The sequence below is a fragment of the Gymnoscopelus braueri genome (genome assembly GCF_963280865.1).
Source record: "Gymnoscopelus braueri genome assembly, chromosome: 13".
NCBI lineage: Eukaryota > Metazoa > Chordata > Actinopteri > Myctophiformes > Myctophidae > Gymnoscopelus > Gymnoscopelus braueri.
Genome location: NC_137615.1, coordinates 16,321,131 through 16,342,009, shown reverse-complemented (window position 1 = coordinate 16,342,009; position 20,879 = coordinate 16,321,131). Strand labels below are relative to the sequence as shown.

Genomic DNA, 20,879 nt, shown 5'->3' with positions numbered 1-20,879 from the left:
AAGTTTTTCAAGAGTTTTTCAAGACTCAAAAATAAATAAATAAATAATCCCAACATTTCGGTGAACCAAAATGAAATCTAAGCTTTACCATGTCGAACAACTCTCAAGGTTCCAGCAACTGTTGAATGACATTATGAAAGAAAATGCGTAATGTTCCTAAATCCTAATTGGGGCCTGTTCCCTGGGTGATTAAGTACTGTTCTGATCAGTGATATCTTTGCTTAAAACGATACCTGGAGGGAACTATTAATTTCCCCAACCTTCAATAAGATATCAGGCCCTTTAGCTAAAGAGCAGGAAAAACACAGCCATACAACATTTATAAGAACAACCTTTATTTATTAATCACTTTTGCTTCCAAGATGTTAAACTACTGCTGATTTCGACTCAAGTGAATACTTTGACAAAATCCAACAAATTTGGAAATGTTAAAATATGCATATACAGTACATAAACCTGGACAGTATTTTATAAATGATTAAAAAAATCTCTCTGATACTAATCCAATTATTCTATATCTGCACTATTACACATAAAGACACTATTACAGGCATTACTACTCTACAATAAATGTACATGACACACACCTGTAATTGACTGGTGTAATACTGCCCTCCACAGGGCAGAAGTTGACCACACAATTTGAAGACTACTCTGACAAATGACTCAAAGACAGTTAAAAGTTAAAAAAAAAAAAAAGAAAGAAAGTAAAAACAAATGAAAAGAAAAAATAATTTTGAACTTGAACATCTGTGCCTAATATTTCACATCAATTCATTGTACAATCACTCACAATGCAATTATACTAAAGTGCTCAGTCACTGATATTCCATATTACCATACTAGCTTTAATGAGACAATGTGGTCAATGAGTCCGTTCACAGCAGAACCCGAGAAAAATGTATTAGTTTACTGGAGCTTCCCGGTGGGGTCTAGATAGATTGGGTTTTTGGGAGTGGAACTTGTCCCCTCTTTGCTACCACTGTACACAGTAAATGTAAGTGTCGAGTCAACTAATGGACCCTGGGTAAATTTCTGAATGAAAACTCTGGAATTTCAGTGTGTGCACTAGTTTGTCCAACAGTTAAAGGAGAAATCCGGACATTTTAAGTGTTATCTTTGATGTGTAGTTACTCACTCACCGAGTTAGGAAGTGGCGTTGAGTTTTTCCAGCGATTCCCCTGTCTGTGAGTCTGGTCAACCCCCACCATTGGCATAGTGGGAGGCGCGTGTCTTAGTGAAAATCGCCTAATTCCACAGCTCCAAACTTCTTTTTTTTCCCACAAATCCTCCTCATGGTGTCTCCTGATACTTTCACATGCACTGTTTATCACTCACGAGCTGGCGTTCATGGTCAGCGACGTGAATGTTTTCCTCTCGCGTGAAATCTTGCGTCTCGCGAGATTTCCCGAGGAGCGCAGTGAGCCGAGGACGGGAAATCTCGCGAGACTCACAGACAGGGGAATCGCTGGAAAAACTCAACGCCACTTCCTAACTCGGTGAGTGAGTAACTACACATCAAAGATAACACTTAAAATGTCCGGATTTCTCCTTTAACAAAGTAATGGAGCCTGGCCTTGGAGACTGACATCTGTCAAAGTGCCACAAATCCCTCTCAGGCTACAACCACCGCGCCAAAGTGCTGCCTGAGCTGTTCCAGAAACATGAAGGTCAGAACTGTGTGAGGGATGAGGCGGATAGCAGCTGGAACAAGACCCTTCATGGACGTACAAATAGTGGAGTTAGATCTTAACATTTCCAGAGCAATATTGAAAGCAAGTCAAATGAGAACAGATGTGTTTAAACTGTTAAGACCTGAGGCCGATTCTACAAATGTCTTCTAAATCCTATTCCTAACAAAAAACTTCTGAAAAACGTGTTGCTGTATCATTGGTGCTTTTTCATGTCAAGGTCCCCATAATTATATATTTGGCCGCGGACCCCCATCTCAAAATATTTAGTTCCAGGGACCTCCAGAAGCAAAGATTTGAGTTCAAAATGTTTCAAATGTTTAAAAATATATATATATTCAAAGATTTGCACAAATTTTCAAGATAAAAAAGAAATATCAGATCTACAAGTTTATTGCGCTGCACGAAGTGACGCGCTGTGAGCTTGTATATCTGCTATTTTTGAATAGCCAAAGAAATCTAAAATGACACAGATGCGTTCCCGGTTTCAATGGGTTAAGAATGAAAGGGATTATATGGAATATAATCATCTCATTAACAGTGATTTGATTTTACCTTGTAGAATGCCCTGGGACCAAGCTTTGCTGTTTCTGTCAGGCAGTGAAAAACACCCTGAAACCAAAGTAAAGAAATAAGTAGAAGCTGGGTAATGTCAAACTGTGCAGTTCTCTAGTTGGGCCAGGAATTAAACTTTTACGCCCTAGCAAAGACAAGCTGAAACCACAGAGATCATCCAAGAAGCAACCCAATACATCATAAACATGGAAGCAGACACAGTAGACATGAAGCTTAACATTTCTGTAATGCTTCCTATGAAGCCCATGTCTATAATGCATTATAAATATACTTGTACTGCATTATAATGCATTATAATTCAATAATAATCTGCTTTAACGCTGTCTCATGTTAGCTGTAGAGCTCAAGACCCTGATGCTAGATAGGAGAGTGTCGATTGCAGCAATTCAGGAGTCCCAAGTTTGTGTTGGCTAGACCGCACTCTCGCATCGCATCACACCGTATAATTATAATACTTAATGCTGTATAACAATAATCACGACAGGTGAGTAAAACAGACTCACCCTGTATTCTCCTGCTGAATTCATTAATCTAGTTTTAACAACATCCATTGGTTGGCACAGGATGGTCGCACAGCCCCCCTGTGTAGAAAAAGGAGATAAGAAGGCATTTGACATTGATTCTTACTGTTGTAGTATACCAAGACGGGAAGTCAGTTACTCACTGCAAAGACACTGGCCAAGAAGTGAGTGAGGACGTTGTCCGCCAAGTAGCCAGTGGCCAGAACCAGCTGTTTGGTCTGGTCATAACAAGCCAGCTGCAGGGACACAACAATATATTGTACCTACTGTAGATCTAAGTCATACAACATTTTGTGACACAGCAGATAACCAAGATGTCCTCACCTGTCCTACAGTGACAAGTGCACCTCTACTAGAAGCCATTGTGGCTCCAGAGAACAGTTTCTTCAATCCCTCTGGAATAAAATGGCCCAGTGGTCATGCTTTAGTTAGAAAATCAAATCCTGACTACATCTGCACTTAAAGCATTACATTAGCATTGTATTAACAAGGGAAGAAATTATTAAGAAATGATTAATCAAATAATTGATTAATACATTAAATTACTAATTTAAATCAAATAAAAATGTAATAATGCTTATCGGCCTATATGTAAACAATTTCTGATATGTTCTATTTCTCACATACCCAGCCTATTTATTAGCCTGTTTATTTTCCTCGGGTGAGGTGAGTGATAGACAGGACAGAAAGGGTGATACGCTTGCGCTGATTGGTCTGCAACCATATCTTCCCCAGGGGTTATATGGCAGCTGACCAATCAGCTCAGCTGATTGGCAATGCACTGAACTGGCGCCATGAGCGACCACTACTTAAAGAGCTTACCATTTCAAACAGATTAAACAAACATGGTTGCTGTGGATGGTTTGGTAGGATTCACAGCTGAGGAGACACTGGAGTTCATCCAGACACAAATTTGCCAAAACACAGAGCGGAAATCAGTGACCTTCAACGGTTCACAGAATGGCAGCTTCTTCTGAGGCCTGAGCCAACTCTTGACCCACTAAACTATTTTCTTCACTGGGGGTATTCGTCATTGACAGTAATGTTAATCTATTGTAAAATGATTGCCTGGATCCAGACCATAGACTCCATCAATTCAGTCTGATATCAGGCTAGTAAAAGTGTTGATCAAATGCTATTTTCTTGTTGCGGTTTACCAGGCTACGGTTGGATAAGCTTGGGCATTATATTTACAATATAATATTTTGTCACTGTCGGCCAGAAACCTTTCAGGAACTGGAAAAAGAACCTGTGTTCCAAAGGATCCAATGTAGTTATTATTTAGTCACAAGCTTGTTAATACTTTTCATTGGTTAAACTGTGGAGATACAAAGTTTCTGCCAGACAGCAACGATATTCTGTCATTTTATGATGTAAATAATAGATTAATTACTTTTCTAAAAAAAAAAGAAGAAAAAAAATGGTTAGGTGCCCTTAATTGAATCTTACCTTTGTTCCAAACCCGAAACAGTCCGTCTAGTGCATGAGCATAACTGGTGGGTAAACAAAACTCACAATGTGCTGATTTAAACATATACAATATACCTTTTATGAATGGGGCTGTAAAATATTTCAAACAATGCATATACAGTGTAGTGGACTAATGTTTCCAAATACTCACTTTCTCCTCTGCTCTACTGGCAACTTGACATCATTCTGCATGCTGGACAGAAGTTAAATGAAAAACCTTTGATGTAATCATCATCGACATGGGTAATGCATACTGTAACCTCCCCAGTGCTAATCTTGAATTCAGTGTTAAACAAAGTAATAATGCACAAATGAGTGACACACTGAACATGAAAATCTGCAAGGTGATGATTTTGAGTCAAATTTCATTAGCATTAATGAGAATTACTTTACTAGCAGGGCTATAATACAGGTAGTTGTATTGGTATCTGTGGTTGTGGTATTGCTGCATTGCTACAGCAACAACAATACAAAAACAACACAGCTGATTCATCAGACTGACCTAAAAGCTATCAGCTATCTCATTCAGAATGCAGGTGCTAGAGTTTTAACTAGCTCCCAATTCTCAGATGATCTCTGCATTGATTTCTGGTGAATTTAGAATTGATTTTTAAAATATTGCTTCTTTAAAGTGGTTCTTCCAAGTGGTTACGGTGCGTACCACATAGAGGCTTTGATATGATGACAGTGTGTCCCGGGATCATTTCCCGAGCATGGCGACGGATTTGCTGTGTGTCTGAGGCTTCCGCCAACTCTTGACTACTTTTAAATACAGGCTAAAAACATTAAAAACTGTCAACTTGCACCTGTTTCTTTGTGATGCATAATGTCAATTGTACGGTGTGTGTGTGTATGGTGCTTCCGATGGAGTACTTTCCTACAGTAAGGACAAACACGGTCTTACATACTACAGAGGTACATGTAGTATATGTATACTGAACGACAGAGAGTCAGGGTCATATTATGCTTGTTATTATAGTCCCCTTTGGTGCACGGGTTGAAGTACCACATGTTATGTTGGCCAAGTATAAAATGCCCTGTCACGATATGATAATCCTGTCCCCACAAATACACCCAGACCAAATTATTTCTTGTATTATGCTTTTAAATGTAGCCTTTTAATGCCTTTTTATGACTATGTAAAGCACTTTGAATTGAAATGAAATGTGCTATACAAATTGAAAAAAAAAAAAATTGCCTCGGCCATCAATCTCTGATCTCTGTTGAATACTTCCACAGATGATGTTATGTACACGGCGTTACAACATCACTCACCGGACATTTATCATGTCAGCTGGTGTCCCAATGAAACCTCCTGCAAAACCTGCAGGACAAGAATCGTAACACAGCCATCATACAAAAGCAGGTCTTAAAGAACTGAACAACAACCTGTAGCCTGTGTAGCATCCCGTACCTGCAAAAGCCCCTAGCAGGACCTTCTGATAAAAAGGCATATCGCCTTTGTTCTGACAGCTCTGCATGTCCCTCACGGTCTCATAAATGGCAAACCGAGACAGAGAATATGTCATCTATCAGACAGGAGAAGCAGACATTTTAACAAAACGTTGATAATGGTGGATAAACAATGATTCATTGATTTATGCAACTAAATAATGTAGTTGCTTAATTGCCCGTGTGCGCGCATGTCCATTCACCTGCCGACAAAGGGATGCACTCAGACCGTTGTAGAGGGCCAAGTATCCCTCTCTCCTCACAACGCTCACCATCATCCCACTCATCTTCATCCTCGCCTCCTGCTGTGTCTGTAAGTGCACCTAAAAATAGCAAACCACATACAAGTGAATCCGAGTGACAATTGATACAGTAGATACTTTGCACTGTCATTTTAGGGGCAGGGGCTACAGAAGGGAACAAAGGGGGCAATCCCACCACACATTCTGACACACTGTACCATTCCCACCCTGATGTTGTCTCACTCACTATGTTCACTATGTTTATATTCTACTGAAACACAGCTCCATGAAGAATACACAGCTTTTACAGGTTTTCATGAAAGTAATGCAGCCAGTCAGGGTTCAGTTGTTCTAAGAAAGAACGTTAGGATTAGGAAGGATGCAATATAAAGTCATACAAACTATATCGTTCTAGTGTGTATAGCAAGGTACATGCATGCACTAGATATATTACATTACACTGTATGCAATCAGCACAGGAGATGATCAAAATCATGATTTGTGTGCGTGGGTATCTCATTTTAAACAAGCTTAGTGCTTTATGAGCCTTCCAGTTCCAAAATGTAGTTCTGAGTTCTACGGACCTGGGACCTGTTCTCCTATTCATAAGACTCTAGATCATCAGTCCTTCTATGACATGCTTGATATATAAAGCTGGGCTCATGCCAAGCTGTTTGATTTTTCACCAGCTTTCAACACCATTCAATCATCAACAACAATCTCACTTTTACACACACACACACACACACACACACACACACACACACACACACACACACACACACACACACACACAGTGTGTGTGTGTGTGTGTGTGTGTGTGTGTGTGTGTGTGTGTGTGTGTGTGTGTGTGTGTGTGCGCACGCATGTGTGTGTGACACACACACACACACACACACACACACACACACACACACACACACACACACACACACACAAAGTGTTATTACATGTAAACAGTGCCTACTTGAGTGATAGCTATTCGTACCAAACTGGGGCTGGAGGGATGTGGTGCTAATGACAAGTTTGATTAAGTTTTGATTAATGTCAGACTCAGAACGAAGCAGTGTTAATTGAGACAAAAACATTTGGGGGACTGTGAACTTCTACTACGACGATTTCATGGGTACATTTCATTTCCCTCTTAATTTGATTGCCTAATTAAAATACGAATGCTAATTGTATTTTTATTGTATTTTTTCATGGGCAAATTTGGTGTTAAACACCAGCCAAAAAAGGCTACTGGGGAACTTTTCGACCACGCGAAGCCAAGGGCAGCAGAACTCAAGCACACCTGGGCCCCTATATGCACATGATTGACCTCTACTTACTATGTGTATATCAACACAATCTATATTTGTGTAGCTGTAGCCTATATGGATAAGAAATTGTAGAAATTACAAAGAAACTAAAACAAAAAATAATTTAATAAAAATATAGCCTTTGAAAAGATTTAAAATTAGTGGTTTTAAAGTGGGCCTCGAGGAACAGGCTACAGCTGGAATATGAAATTACCACGTGTTCAGTTTTTTCAGGTCATTGAAGTCAATTAGGCAGCTGGTTAAATAGTGGGAAATGCGGCGAAAACGTCTAATCGCAATTAAAGTGTCTTGCAGCTGAGCTGTTGGGGACTCTGCGGTTCATAATCTGAAATATTTGGTTAAAGTTAGTTACCTTGATCAAATCCAATGGGTGCGTTAGACAGGCGGCTGCGCAGCTGGAAACTCCACCAAAATACCAGCGTGAGATGCGCTTCTCCTGCATAATGAAGGAACTTTGTAGTTAAATTAATGTTCATTCAAGTTCAGGAACAAATCCAAAGAAAGCGCATCGCCTCTTCTTGAACTCCTACTGTGTCCGTCCACTTCCCTCGAATAGCCTTGTTGTTCCACTCCAATGCTGTTGTTGTTGATTGCTGACCATGTTCATATTATCACATACACGAATCATGATGGACAAACTGATTGAAAAATAGGGCTATTCCTTATTGTAAAAGTCACAAAAGTGCATTCGATTTTGATTTCTCAAGTAGGCTAAAAGCATTTCCAATGTGCCACATGCGTGCTGCTCCAGTAGTGTGTACAGGTCATCTACTACATGTTGCCAAGAAAGGGGTGCAGCTGGTTATCAGTGGTGTAAAGTAACTAAGTACTTTTACTCAAGTACTGTACTTAAATGTACAGTTTTGAGGTATTTTTTACTTTACTGGAGTATTTCCAAATGTCAGTACTTTTACTTCTACTCCACTACATCTCAGAGGTAAATATTTCTTTGGTAAACTTTACTTTAAATTATTTGAAAACTTTTGTTACTAGTTACTTAAACTTTGCAGATTTAGATTATTATTACAAAACATACAGTAACAACTTCAGCCCTATATACATTTCAGACATTTGAAAATAGCCGATCTACAAGCTCACAATGCTTGCAATGCCATGCATTGTGATCTTGTAGATCTGCTATTTTCAAAAGATTTTTTTTTAAACTTGGGACACTACTTTTACTTTTGGTACTCTAAGTACATTTTGATGCCAATACTTTTGTACTTTTACTCAAGTAAATTTTGAATTCCGGACTTTTACTTGTAACAGAGTATTTCTACATTGCAGTATTGAAGTAAAAAAAATGTGAGTACTTTTTTCCACCACTGCTGCTGGTTATGGCCCAATAGTGTGTACGTGACCGATACAAAAATAGTAAGCCGGCTCCTTAAGTACTGCTATAGTTTTGTGAATGTGGTACACGACAGGCCAGCTGTCAAAGATAGACCCTCAGCAGCCAAGTCAGTACGTGACACAAAAAACGCCTTGGCATCTCAGTGCAAGGAAATCCCACTGCAGTAGGATCATACTTCAGCATGCATTCACTGCATACTCACCTCAACATGCAGGTCATAGGTCACAGGGTTTGGGAAAACATTGTCAAGAATAACCCAACAGTGGTGGGGAAAAGTACTCAAATGTTTTACTTATTAAGTAAAAGTATCAATACTGCAATGTAAGACATACTCTGTTGCAAAAGTCCGGAATTAAACATTTAGCCTATGGTGAAGTACAAAAGTATTGGTGTCCAAATGAACTTGAAGTACCAAAAGTAAAAAGTACTCATTATGCACTGTCCCAGTTTTCAAAATGTATTAAAATCTTTTGAAAATAGCAGATCTACAAGCTCACAATCCGTCGCACCGCGACGCATTGTGAGCTTGTAGATATGCTATTTTCAAATGGCCGAAATGTATATAGGGCTGAAGCGGGTAATGTATGTTTTGTAATAATAATCCAAATCTACAAAGTAACTAGTAACTGAAGTTTTCAAATAATTGTAATGGAGTAAAAGTATAATATTTGCCTCTGAGATGTAGTGGAGTAGAAGTACTGAAAATTAGAAATACTCCAGTAAAGTAAAAAATACCTAAACATTTTGCGTGACATGACTTTAAATAGGCAGTCATGTACTGGTTGTGTGAATGGGGGAGTTTGGCCACTAAAATGTGTGCTGATTCAGAGAGGGTCTTATGTCGGTGACATGATAGAAACATAGTAACTGGATACTCACTGAGCAATGCCATCTGAAGGGTTGACAGTAGACCATCCAACCAGGGGTCATCAATATGTCCACACTGACAAATGTATAAGACATGTCCTTGGCAAATTTTTGATTTTGTTACATAACATTATAATGTTCTTATTTTGATCATAAGACCCAATTACTGAATGTCAATCTCCAGATTGTCTTCAGAATATGTATGACACTGATTTACTATGACACATTAGGAGTCCACCAGTACAGTGGTTCTCTAACTTTTTATTTTCAAGGACCCCCCATAACTCTTGAGTGTGTCCATTTGTACACTCTCAGAGTTACAGACCTTTTAATGGCCCCTTCGGACCACCTTGAAGCAACCCCGAAGGTCCCTCAACCCACTTTGAGGACCACAGCACTAGTAGTATACATTCAGGGCTAGCTCTGTTTCTGGTAAATATAGAATTTTGACAAAAATGTCCACCACAACAAGCCGGCATGGCGATGCATCCAACAAAAATTATGTTTGCATTCTTTGCAACAGACCACCATCAGTCAAGATAGTTCACATCAGATATCAATGTTGAATACAATTCAGCTGCCTGAGAATGCCCAATGATAATTAGATTTGAAAATAAATTAGGTTAAAGGAGTAGTTCACCCAAAGAATTACCTATTTTCTATCAATTACACACCCCATGAAGCCTTGAATTCATGGCGATTTTTTTGTTTTTGTCGCATTCCAAGACGATAATTTGATGCCCGGTGGAGTCTCCAGACTCAATTGCGTCTCCTACTGAGCAGCCACCCGGTCATCTAATTATTGGCTTAGGAATGTAACAAAAACAAAATATCTACATGAATTCAAGGCTTCATAGTGGCGTGTGTAATTGATAGAAATTAAGTATTGTTTGGGGTGAACTACTCCTTTAAGAGACTCTGATGGAAATTCAATGGCAGATTTGCTGAGTTTACATTTGTCTACAAATTTTCATTTAAGCATAGGGTCTTGTTTGTAGATCTGTCTGACATGTTTTTGATGACATCTAGTGGTTATCGGGCAGAAGAACAGTATCCACATAAGCACTGGGTAACAGTGACTTGACATTGTCAGTTAAGAAGATTGACACATTTAAAGGACCATACCGGTGGTCTGGCATCTTTCCAAAGCATACTGTAGTTCGTATGATTTCCGAGGATATCACTGGATTCCATTAATTTCAGCACAGTATGAAAATCAACTTGCAGAAACGTATTGAATCCAACAACAAAATATCATCGCATGGTTATTTTCTGCTTCAACCATTTAGACCTGAGGCCGATTCTAAAGCAGTAGTTCACACACTTCAAGATTGTCCAAAAATAGCAGATGTACAAGCTCGCAGCATGGCACTAAGTGACGCACTGTGAGCTTGTATATCTGCTATCTTTTAATGGCCAAAAACCTAAAATGACACGGATGCTTTCCCGGTTTTAAGGGGTTACCTTAATTTATTGTTGCATTTAAAGCATTTTATAGTGCGGTTTGATTTGAAAAGCCTAGAAAATATTCCCTGGAAAAGAGCTTTGCTTTCCCCAACTAAATTCAAACGTCCATGTCGACTTCTTAACCGCACAATGATGTTTAGTTCAATATTCAGAATGAATAATTGATTCTGAACCATTGTAATGACTGGAACATTTCTAAACGAACACACAAAATTAAATAAATAAACCCGTTAACAGGAAAATTGTCAATTTATTCACAACATATAGCCAAAGCTGTGAACAGACTGACATGTATGGACGGCAGTATTGACCTTTAAGTCAACACACTTAGATTTCTAGTTTGCATATCCAGGGCTCGAAATTGCCTTTTTTAATACTTGGTAGCAGTGGTGCAATGTAAATATAGTAGCCTAAATAGAATTGTCATCATTTCATGTCCATAACACATTACACATGTAGGCAATGGTAGAATAAAGTGTGCGCTTGTGCAAACAAGGCATAGAATAATAGCCTGCCTCTGCAGAAACGTTATAACAGAGGATGATGGGAGAATGAATGTCAAGCTGAGGATCTGATGAAGATCACACAGAAAGCATTGGAATGTCAGTGCAGCAGCATTCGGTGACATTGTGCCAATGAGCAAACCATCTCCACACGACATGCACCTACATATTACAGTTTAGGTAATATATAGTATATTACCTAAACTAGGCAATATTAGTGCCTACTGTCAGCTCAGCTCACACGGCGTATTCTGACAGAAGGAACTAGCAAATATACAGCGAGAGGTGTTCGACAGAAAAAGAGCATAAGGGAGCATAAATGATGTGACAAAAAACGCTGCAATTTCGAGCCCTGATTTTATCACTAGACCAAGTTCTTTGCACCCAGATTAATCAACCATAAATGAACAATGTAAGAATACATGAAGTAAAATGAATATCTTTACTTTAATCACATTATTAATGACCCTATCAGCCACAGAAAGACACAGCTCTGTCTTCTTGTGTACTACATTTTCCCCACAGGCAATAGTAAGAGTGTCCCTAAAGGCAGATGTTCAGAACGAGCCTCATGACGAGTTAGATGTACACAGATAGTCAGGGGATATTTCAAAAATCTGGGAATAAATTCCTTACCAACAAATTTCTTCACCAATGTGTTTGTAAAAGTGTCTAGTAACATCATAAATCATAAATCTCATAAAGACTGAAATGCAGTTTCCCTAGGGGAATTTTTGACAGCTGCTGAAAGTTGGGGTACCCTACCCACCATAACCTTATGCGGGGAAAAATATCTAAATTTAATTCTGTTTTAAGTAGCATGTGAGGGGTCAAACTAGGGTGTTTTTATGATTCTGAATCCATTGCAAGCATTTGTTTTGCACCAAAACCACTCCTTGGGCTTAAAACGGCCATAGCCAACCTTTTCCAGGTAATTTTTTTGTGTAAAAAGCCCATTGAGATTGGGCCGTTTTTAGCCCAAGGAGTGGTTTTGGTGCAAAAGAAATGCTTGCAATGGATTCAGAATCATAAAAACACCCTAGTTTGACCCCTCATATGCTACTTAAAACAGAATTAAAAAGAAATCATTTCCCGCATAAGGTTATGGTGGGTACCCCAACTTTCAGCAGCTGTCAAATTCCCCTAGGGAAACTGCATTTCAGTCTTTATGAGATGTGTTACTAGACACCTTTACAAACACATTGGTGAAGAAATTTCTTGGTAAGGAATTTATTCCTAGATATGACATTATTCTGATAATATTCCCAGACTAAGACAAAATGACCACCGACTTACTTGGTAACCCAGGGCCAGCATTTCTGTAGCTCACAGGCTACATACAGTATGAGACAAATAGAGGAGTTGACACATGGACAAGCAGACAGCGGGCGGTCACTGTGCTCAGGCTAGCAGCCTGCAAAGTTCAGTCTGAGTTCTTTACCGCCTCACCTCTGATAAAGCAAGTGGAAACGTCAAAAGGCATTTGCTTCACCCCCCCCCCAGGTTCCTTTCTTCTTCAGTGTATTAAAAAAAAAGGACAAACAGAAATAAGGAATAAGTAGCACACAGGCTGGATGTGCAGGTCTACTCCAGCACCACGGTGCCGCCTGCTGCCTCCAGGGCTGCTTTCAGTTTCTCTGCCTCCTCTTTGGAAACATTGGCCCGGATCTCCTGCGGAAGGGCCTCTACCAGTTTCTTAGCCTGAGTGAGGAGAGACAGAACAACAGAAAACAGTGAGGCCAGAGAGGTGACAAATCCCTTAACCACTTGAACCCCAGCATTCATATTCTGGAGGGGAACATTAGCCCAAAATAGCAGATCTACAACCTCACAAGCAATTTTTTGCTTGGGGGGGGGGGGGGGAATTTGGTGTAGATGGAAATAGAGATGTCCAAGTACAGAGCCAACTCAGGTCCAGTTTACTAAGTTTTAAGTGGTTAAAGGAATGACTAAATAGTCAATCCACTCCCTTTTATAGAAAACAGAAAAACAAGAGAAAAACAGGTAGCAAGAGACAGGAGTAAAGCCCGATTTATCCTGAAAGATTTGATGATTGGCAGTCCGACTAATGAGGTGAGATTTCTGCTACCTCACATCCAGTCTTCATGAATACATTAAAGGTGAATTGGGGCTAAAATTGACCTGCTCCTCAGTTTCATGTGTTTTGCAGCCATGGTGATCTTCTGACCAAAGTCTAACCAAATATATCACTTTAGAGTGAGCCTACAATGAATTCTGGCAGGGCACTGGGCATGTACTGTAAATGCACCACCAAAATGATCACTAAATCACCCAGTGCATGTCATCAAAACCGGCATGCTTGTTCTGAAACACTAGCCATCTGTATTATAACTTATAAGTATTTCAAGACATAGCTAGCTGTCTAGTTTAGGTTTTCATTTTAGTTTTGGTGCAATCTTTGCCGATGTAGCGGTAGACTCAGACTGAGACTTGTTATTGAGCAGAGCAAACAATACAGGGCATTTCCTTCAATGTCTCATTGAAGGGATGACTATGAATTGCATATAATTTCACACTGTGAAGTGTGAACACTTTCAAAGTTTCCACAGAGACACATGCATATGTGGACATTCCTTTTACTGAAGTGGTTCTAAAAGAAATGAATCATAAGAAAATGTATCCGATTGATAAAAGTATCGTTTTGATTACTGGATGGCAAGTCAGGTGATACATGTGTTATGTATTGTCTTTCAGACTTTGAATCAAAGAAAAATAAATCTGTGCAAGCGACCTCATTGACCTCATACTATATGTGATTGTGTACAATTACATGCACTGTGCAATCTGCAGCAGTACTAGAAATAACTGGCAAGTGCCCGCAACAACCTCCACAGAACACACACATGCAGCACTATAAATAATGTTTAAAGTTAATTTACGCCCTCTGAGACTCTTGCATCAATAACCCATTAGTATCAATGCATTATGTTGTTAAAATAAGTGTTGAATAGCTCTATATTACGTAAATAATTGCTATAGTGTTTGTTCAGTAACGGGTATCCCAAACTCTCCAGCTCATTAGCAAACGGAAAGCACATTTTCAGGTCGGCCGGGGATACAAATTTGACCCAATCAGGAGGGAGAACTCAAACAGGATAAACAAGTGAAATTGGAAGTGATCATACAGAAATAAAAAACCTACCTGCACTAGATTCAAGCCTTGGATGCAGTTCTTTACTTCTTTTATAAGTTTAACTTTCTCAGCTGCTTTCATTTCTGTCAATTTTACGGTAAAAACGGTCTTCTCCTTCTTGACAGGGATTTCCTCCTCTTCTGCGGCCTGGGAATACACAGGATAAGATGCAGTGGATTATACATTTAATTTGGATCCCCATTTGATTCTTCATTAAGTGGAAGAATTACTCGAACCAACTCCTCATGAAATACTGACCACACGAGAGCAGTTATTTAGCTGTTAAATCTACTTCAGCCATGAAATCTAAATCCAGCCGAACGCCTGATTTATACTTCGTCATACAAGTGGACTGTGTTGCTCGCCAAATATAGCTGATCTTTAAGCCCAGATACAGTCTACAACAGTGTTTGGCTGTTGGCCAAGGACCGCCCATACCTTCTTCTAATTGGTTGAAATGAAATAAAAATCACACCCAGTGTGAAGTGGGCGGTGTGGTCACAGTGGTCATCACAGTGATGGAAGTTCACTTAAAGAAAAGTAATATTGTGGACCAACCATTGTACGACCCTAACTTAAAAAAAAACATAAGTGTTTTTTTTAAGTGCATAGTCCTATTTATAGGCTTTGCACATGTGTCATGTTTCACTAGCCAATCACAGTCCTGAATAGACTGTGATTGGCCAATCACGGTGCAGGGTTAGGGGGGTACACTGGTGGCCAATCACAGCGCAGGGTTGGGGGGGTGCAATGTCCAAACCTCACATATAGGGGCGGTTTCACCGCCCAAAAACAGGAACTGGTTGTTTCTACCAAAAAGGGGGCAGGCCGGGCAGAGTAAAATACAGCCCAAAACCCCATTCAAGAACTTGGCGCGGTGGCGTGCCTCGCTAATCATTAGACATCGAATCCTGCTTCCGCCAAAAAAAATCCAACAACCGCAGACTATTTTTTCCTGCCGATCAAGTATAGTTTTTGTCTGCAATGGAGGCGCTCCATCTCAAGTGGACTTGAGCAATGAGAGGCACCGCCGAGCGGGCTCAGGCAAGCAAGTTGCCGTGCCGAACGTTGTGAAGTCCGCTTGATCCGACTGAGCGGCGTCCGAGTTATGTCCCGATATGGGTAGAATCGTAAATCATGTTTTGGGATGAGCGTTTGCCTCAACTGCACACTCAAAGTGACTACTGGCCAATCACAGCGCGTCTTTTCCGGGACTTGCCAAAACACTGTCGTAGATTGTATATACGCAGCTCAGATAGGACATTTCCAGCAAGCAAAACATAGTACAATGGAGTTTAAATTAAGCATAAAGAATGGGTTAAAGAATGAAATGAAGTACTCCATAATGTAATGATTATTCAATCAACTCTCACCTGAGCAGGGGCTCCCGCAGTCATAGCTCCCATCGGCATCATTCCAACATCTTGAATATTGAGGGTTTTCTGTGATAAAGTATGTCAAGAGGGGTTTATAGTTTATTATATCATCTCTGGTGCCAATTATCACCGTCCCATGGTTTCAGATTCATTCCAGAATATTTCACATACCTTGAGGAGCTCATTGAGGTCCGACACCTCTAATAAAGTGAGGCTGGCTATGTCATTGACCAACTGTTGGATTTTGGGCGGATATTGTTTGGGTGCTCCATCTAGTGGAGGGGTGGCGATGGCAGCATCACAATAAGCAACCGTACTGGTCTTGAGTAACCTAAGAGCACACAGTGCCGGCGTCTGCCTCTGAAGGTCTTGCCTGTGGAATGAATGAACGTATGACCCAAACGATTACATACATGAATGGATCCAAAGGATTCATCACAGATAGATATGTCCTCTTTAAGAGGCTTGATGCATCCAGCATTTACGATGTCAGTAGAACAAAACAGCATTTGGAGGTTGCCTTCTTGAATACGTTTGGTTTATACCAGTGTGCTCAAGAACTGTTCAGTTTCATGCAGAGCTGAAGCCTTTGGTGAAGCCAGCAGTAACAATTATGCATTAAAAATCAACACTATACATCAAGTGAAAGGAGCATGACCTTGGCTGCTAGACGCACATCTTGTTGCAGGGAGGACATGGAGGGAGCTCTATAACATTGTAATGTTCAGTTATTTAAATCAGGTAAAAGACAAGTAAAAGACCCACATCACCAGGCATAGGGGAGCCTCTTATTATGATAAGGATAATGTGCATAAGGTCCACTTTACAGTTAGCTGATCGTGGCTAACTGTCAACCATTAGCGATGCTTTGCTAACTGTCAGGATCTTATAAAAGCGGTGAGTGCCGGTATTCTGCTGCTCGGGTCAAACCAAAGCACTTCTCGGTAGCTAGATCAGACTATAGTGTTTATTCTAGTCATAATGAGCTGGTGGTCTTCTGCCCTTGAACAACACAGCCTGTCCGGCTGATCAGTAGCAATGACTGGGGTCTTTTCATACCAACAAGATACCCCATAATAAAACCATACTGCCTGCTGACACCCACCCGCTTGTCTCAACGTTACATACCGGTGAAGATTGGCTGAGATCCGCAGCGCGGTCCGTATACAGCGTCTGGTGCAATACATCCTATTTTAATATAAAGTCCCCCGGAACCTCAATAGTCCGCTGGTCTAATGGTCTCTTATGTTCAGACTGGATTCAGATCCTTCTCTCCTCAGTCAAAAGCACATGGCGTCCTCCGCTCTACTCCTGACCTACCCACAATGCAAAGCATTACGCAAACCAAGCTGCCTACAACCGCTCACAACTTTATTGACAGGACAAGGACAACAGTGTCAGGGCTTGAAAAGAACAGTGGACGTGCTTCTCAACAGTCTATGTTCTCAACCTTTTCAGGCCGTGACCCCCAAATAAATCCTATTTGAACTGGGGACACCCCCCCAAAAAAATAATTATATTTGAACTGGGGACCCCCCAAAAGAATTATATTTGAACTGGGGACCCCCCAAAATAATCATATTTGAACTGGGTACCCCTCAACCAGACAAGCACTTGGAATGTAGGAGTTGAGGCATTCAATTTAGTTTGACTCAGTTCCACAGATATATTATATATATATATAATATTGTGGAAATAGCAGATCTACAACCTCACGAGGCGTTATGACTTGTGAACTTGTAGATCAGCTATTTTCAAAAAGTTTGCCTCTTTCTTATATTATTTGACCATGTTCTTATAGTATAGTTTGTTGATTACCTTTGATGCAGTAATGGTCTTTTTTTTTAAGGTATTAAATTAAAAACTGTCATCTGGGGATCCCCCAAAATCACCCACAGGTTGAGAACCACTGATCTAGGTAACCATAATGTGCCATAATAATTATAAATAAATAACCAAAAACCACAATTAAATACATAAATAAATTAAAGTATTGAATTGCGGTTTTGATTAATTCATTTATTTGTGGTTTATTTATTTATTTACATACAGTAATTGTGGCACAAATGGTCCTCGTCATGGTATAAAATTTCCCACAAAAACACAAATAATCGGTAATCGATTTTTAAATAAATGATCTCTACCAATCTTCATTTCCTGTGTGTGTGTGTGTGTGTGTGTGTGTGTGTGTGTGTGTGTGTGTGTGTGTGTGTGTGTGTATTTTCCAGGGGGATGTTAGTGTAACCTGTAGAACTTTGGGGAGGGGCACATGGAGAATCAATCCTCTTAACCAGGTAATCTCTGGGCCCATCTGCTTCAATGATCATCTCCTGCCTCAGCCTCCACCAATAAGTCATTTCCTCGGCTTGTGGCGGTACAGCAGAGTGACTCTAAGAGAGAAATAGAACACATCTATTCAACGTTTCCACTTAATTTTGTTCTCTCTTTATGCATTTCTTTTGTCATGGTAATGCAAGTCAAGACTGACAGTATCTAGTTCGTTTATTGGTGTGTGCCAATAAAAAAGTATTAATGTGAGTACTTGGGATGTGCTACCTTTTGTGGATTTTTTTTTATTCCTATTTTTTATATGTATACTGGATTTTGGGTCTAGCACTCCACTGAGAAAACCCATTGTTGATGCACAACCTCTTTTTCTTATTTAGTATCTAGTCGCCTTCTCCCTCGTGCAGACCATGCTGCTGTCTCCTCTAGCGGAGAGGAACTGGGAGGATGTGTGTTCAGTGCTGGAGGAAGTCCTGGAGAGTCAGTCTCACAGGGAGCTGTTTGCCTTAGAGCTGGGTTCTGGAACGGGCCAGCATGTCATACACTTTGCACAGAAGATTCCCTTCCCTGTCAAATGGCAACCGTCAGATATCAAAGAGGAATGCCATGAGAGGTGCGTACTGGTGTGTACACTACACTGTAAATCTTCTCTGATCATATTAACCCATTTAGACCTGTTTAGAACAGTTTTCTGAAAAACATGTGCTCAAACATTTTCATGTCAAGGACCCCCAAAATGATATGTATTTAGCCGCGGAACCCCCATCTCAAAATATTTTGTTCCAGGGACCCACAGATGCAAAGATTTTAATTAAAAATGTTTGCTTTAAAAATATATATATATATTCAAAGATTTGCACACATTTTCAAGATCTTTGAAAAAAATACAGTATATAGCTCAAATCTAAAATGACACAGATGCTTTCCGGATTGAATGGGTTAAAACGTTTGTTGCTTGGCTACCAGCACCATGCTCTTCTCACATCTTCAATGTGTGCAGTACTGACCATCCCGTTTACTAATGGCTACATTAACGTTTCACAAATACGGTCAAATATTGTATAGTAAAGCAGTAAGCACCATTCATTGATAGAATATAGATAACTGATACTTTCACCTCCTGTTCTGCATTGTTACCACCTGTGTACATAATAAAGTTTATACATTTCATCTATCTGTTTTTTATTGTTGCTATTCACTGTAATCCTCAGACAAATTATTTGTACATGTTAAGATACTAGGCATGTGGCGTGTATACAAAGGATACCTTTTATAATGTATTAATATGAAAAATCACGTTGCTTGTTTTTAACAGCATCAAGGCCTACATTGCAGCAACCAAAGCAAAGACTGTGTTGCAGCCTGTTCACCTGGACGCAAGTGAACCATGGGAGATGTGGGCGGGCCTTGCCCGTAACTCCTGTGACATTATCATCGCCATCAATTTGCTGCAGTATAGCTGCTTTAAAACAGCGGAGGTACAGTGCATACAGAGCCATCTTAAAACAAATCATTAATCCTCAGTCACTCACATGAAAAGCTATAATATTGCAGAATGTGTACCCTTGTAAAACCGCATCAATGGATATGTCAAAGTCCACATCTTGTAAATAATTAGCCTATGTTGTTCATTAATCTCATTCCCTAGGGTGTATTCAATGGAGCTGGTCAGATCCTCAGACTAAATGGCCTTTTGATGCTGTATGGGGCATGTATCTAATAATTTCATGTTTATTGACGCACGTGCAGTGCAATCACGTAACAAGGAAAATACAACAGCAAGCCATACAAACTGACGCACACACACATCCTCCACTAACTTTCCAATACACTTCTCCAGGCATATGCCATTAATGGCATCATTACGCCCAGCTTGAATGAAGATCTGGATGCAGAGCTACGAAAGATGTGAGTGTTGCATAATGCAAAAGCAGAAAAGGACATGATGGCTTGGTTTCTGCTGTGTGGGTCGTGTGAGTAGAATCTACGTTTCACCCCTACAGGAATCCAGAGTGGGGCCTCCCTGACATCGATGTGCTGAGACAATTAGCCAATGGGAATGGGATGCGTATGGAGAGGATGGTGAGTAATTGAACAGTTTGCATATTTGCTCCCAACATAGTTGACACAATATGCCATTTAACTTCCGAAACGCAACATTTTTCCAGATTGAGATGGAAGAATACAACAAATGCCTCATCTTCAGGAAATTCTAAAAAGAGAAGGAGATTGTGAAGAATGGAAAATGTAGAGATAAAATCTCATACTGTAGTACTGCACCAATAAAGCAAACTGAACTGGTGTAGTGTGTTGCCAATGACTGCACACCCAAAAAAGGTCCATTTGTACACTCTGAGTAAAATAAATACTCAAGATTTTACAGTATGTACACTAATCGATTGTTACTGACTTTAAGTGAGATGTACAACGTCTTTCCCTTTACTAATAAATGTCATATTGTCATATTTTGGCCTTTTCATTTATAATACTAGGCTAACGTGTTAGTTCAAAGTCATGTAATATTTTCAACCTGTGCAAATGTTATATGAAAACAGTAAAAGTTTAAAGTAATTAAACAGATAATATAGTAGTGCATGC

The 20,879-nt window shown here is 39.9% G+C and overlaps 3 protein-coding genes across 3 annotated transcripts; 1 reads left to right on the top strand and 2 right to left on the bottom strand.

The window, feature by feature from the left end:
• Positions 1-1,571: 1,571 nt before the first annotated feature.
• On the bottom strand, positions 1,572-7,729 carry LOC308098881 (mitochondrial dicarboxylate carrier-like). The gene is made up of 11 exons (XM_080447342.1): positions 7,627-7,729; positions 5,914-6,033; positions 5,673-5,787; positions 5,534-5,582; positions 4,410-4,451; positions 4,238-4,281; positions 3,113-3,183; positions 2,932-3,024; positions 2,771-2,848; positions 2,247-2,303; positions 1,572-1,717 (listed from the first exon to the last, which is right to left on the bottom strand). The coding sequence occupies exons 1-11, from the start codon at positions 7,714-7,716 to the stop codon at positions 1,616-1,618; spliced, it is 861 nt and encodes a 286-aa protein (XP_080303468.1). The 5' UTR covers positions 7,717-7,729; the 3' UTR covers positions 1,572-1,615.
• Positions 7,730-12,450: 4,721 nt separating this feature from the next.
• On the bottom strand, positions 12,451-17,305 carry mrpl12 (mitochondrial ribosomal protein L12). The gene is made up of 5 exons (XM_080446949.1): positions 17,124-17,305; positions 16,167-16,368; positions 15,993-16,061; positions 14,629-14,766; positions 12,451-13,166 (listed from the first exon to the last, which is right to left on the bottom strand). Exons 1-5 carry the CDS (start codon positions 17,180-17,182, stop codon positions 13,050-13,052), a joined length of 585 nt encoding a protein of 194 aa, XP_080303075.1. The 5' UTR covers positions 17,183-17,305; the 3' UTR covers positions 12,451-13,049.
• Positions 17,306-18,691: 1,386 nt separating this feature from the next.
• On the top strand, positions 18,692-20,497 carry LOC308098703 (methyltransferase-like 26 B; the record flags this gene model as incomplete). The annotated part of the gene is made up of 6 exons (XM_080447115.1): positions 18,692-18,894; positions 19,597-19,759; positions 19,930-19,989; positions 20,122-20,189; positions 20,285-20,363; positions 20,450-20,497. The coding sequence occupies 6 exons, from the start codon at positions 18,692-18,694 to the stop codon at positions 20,495-20,497; spliced, it is 621 nt and encodes a 206-aa protein (XP_080303241.1).
• Positions 20,498-20,879: the final 382 nt, after the last annotated feature.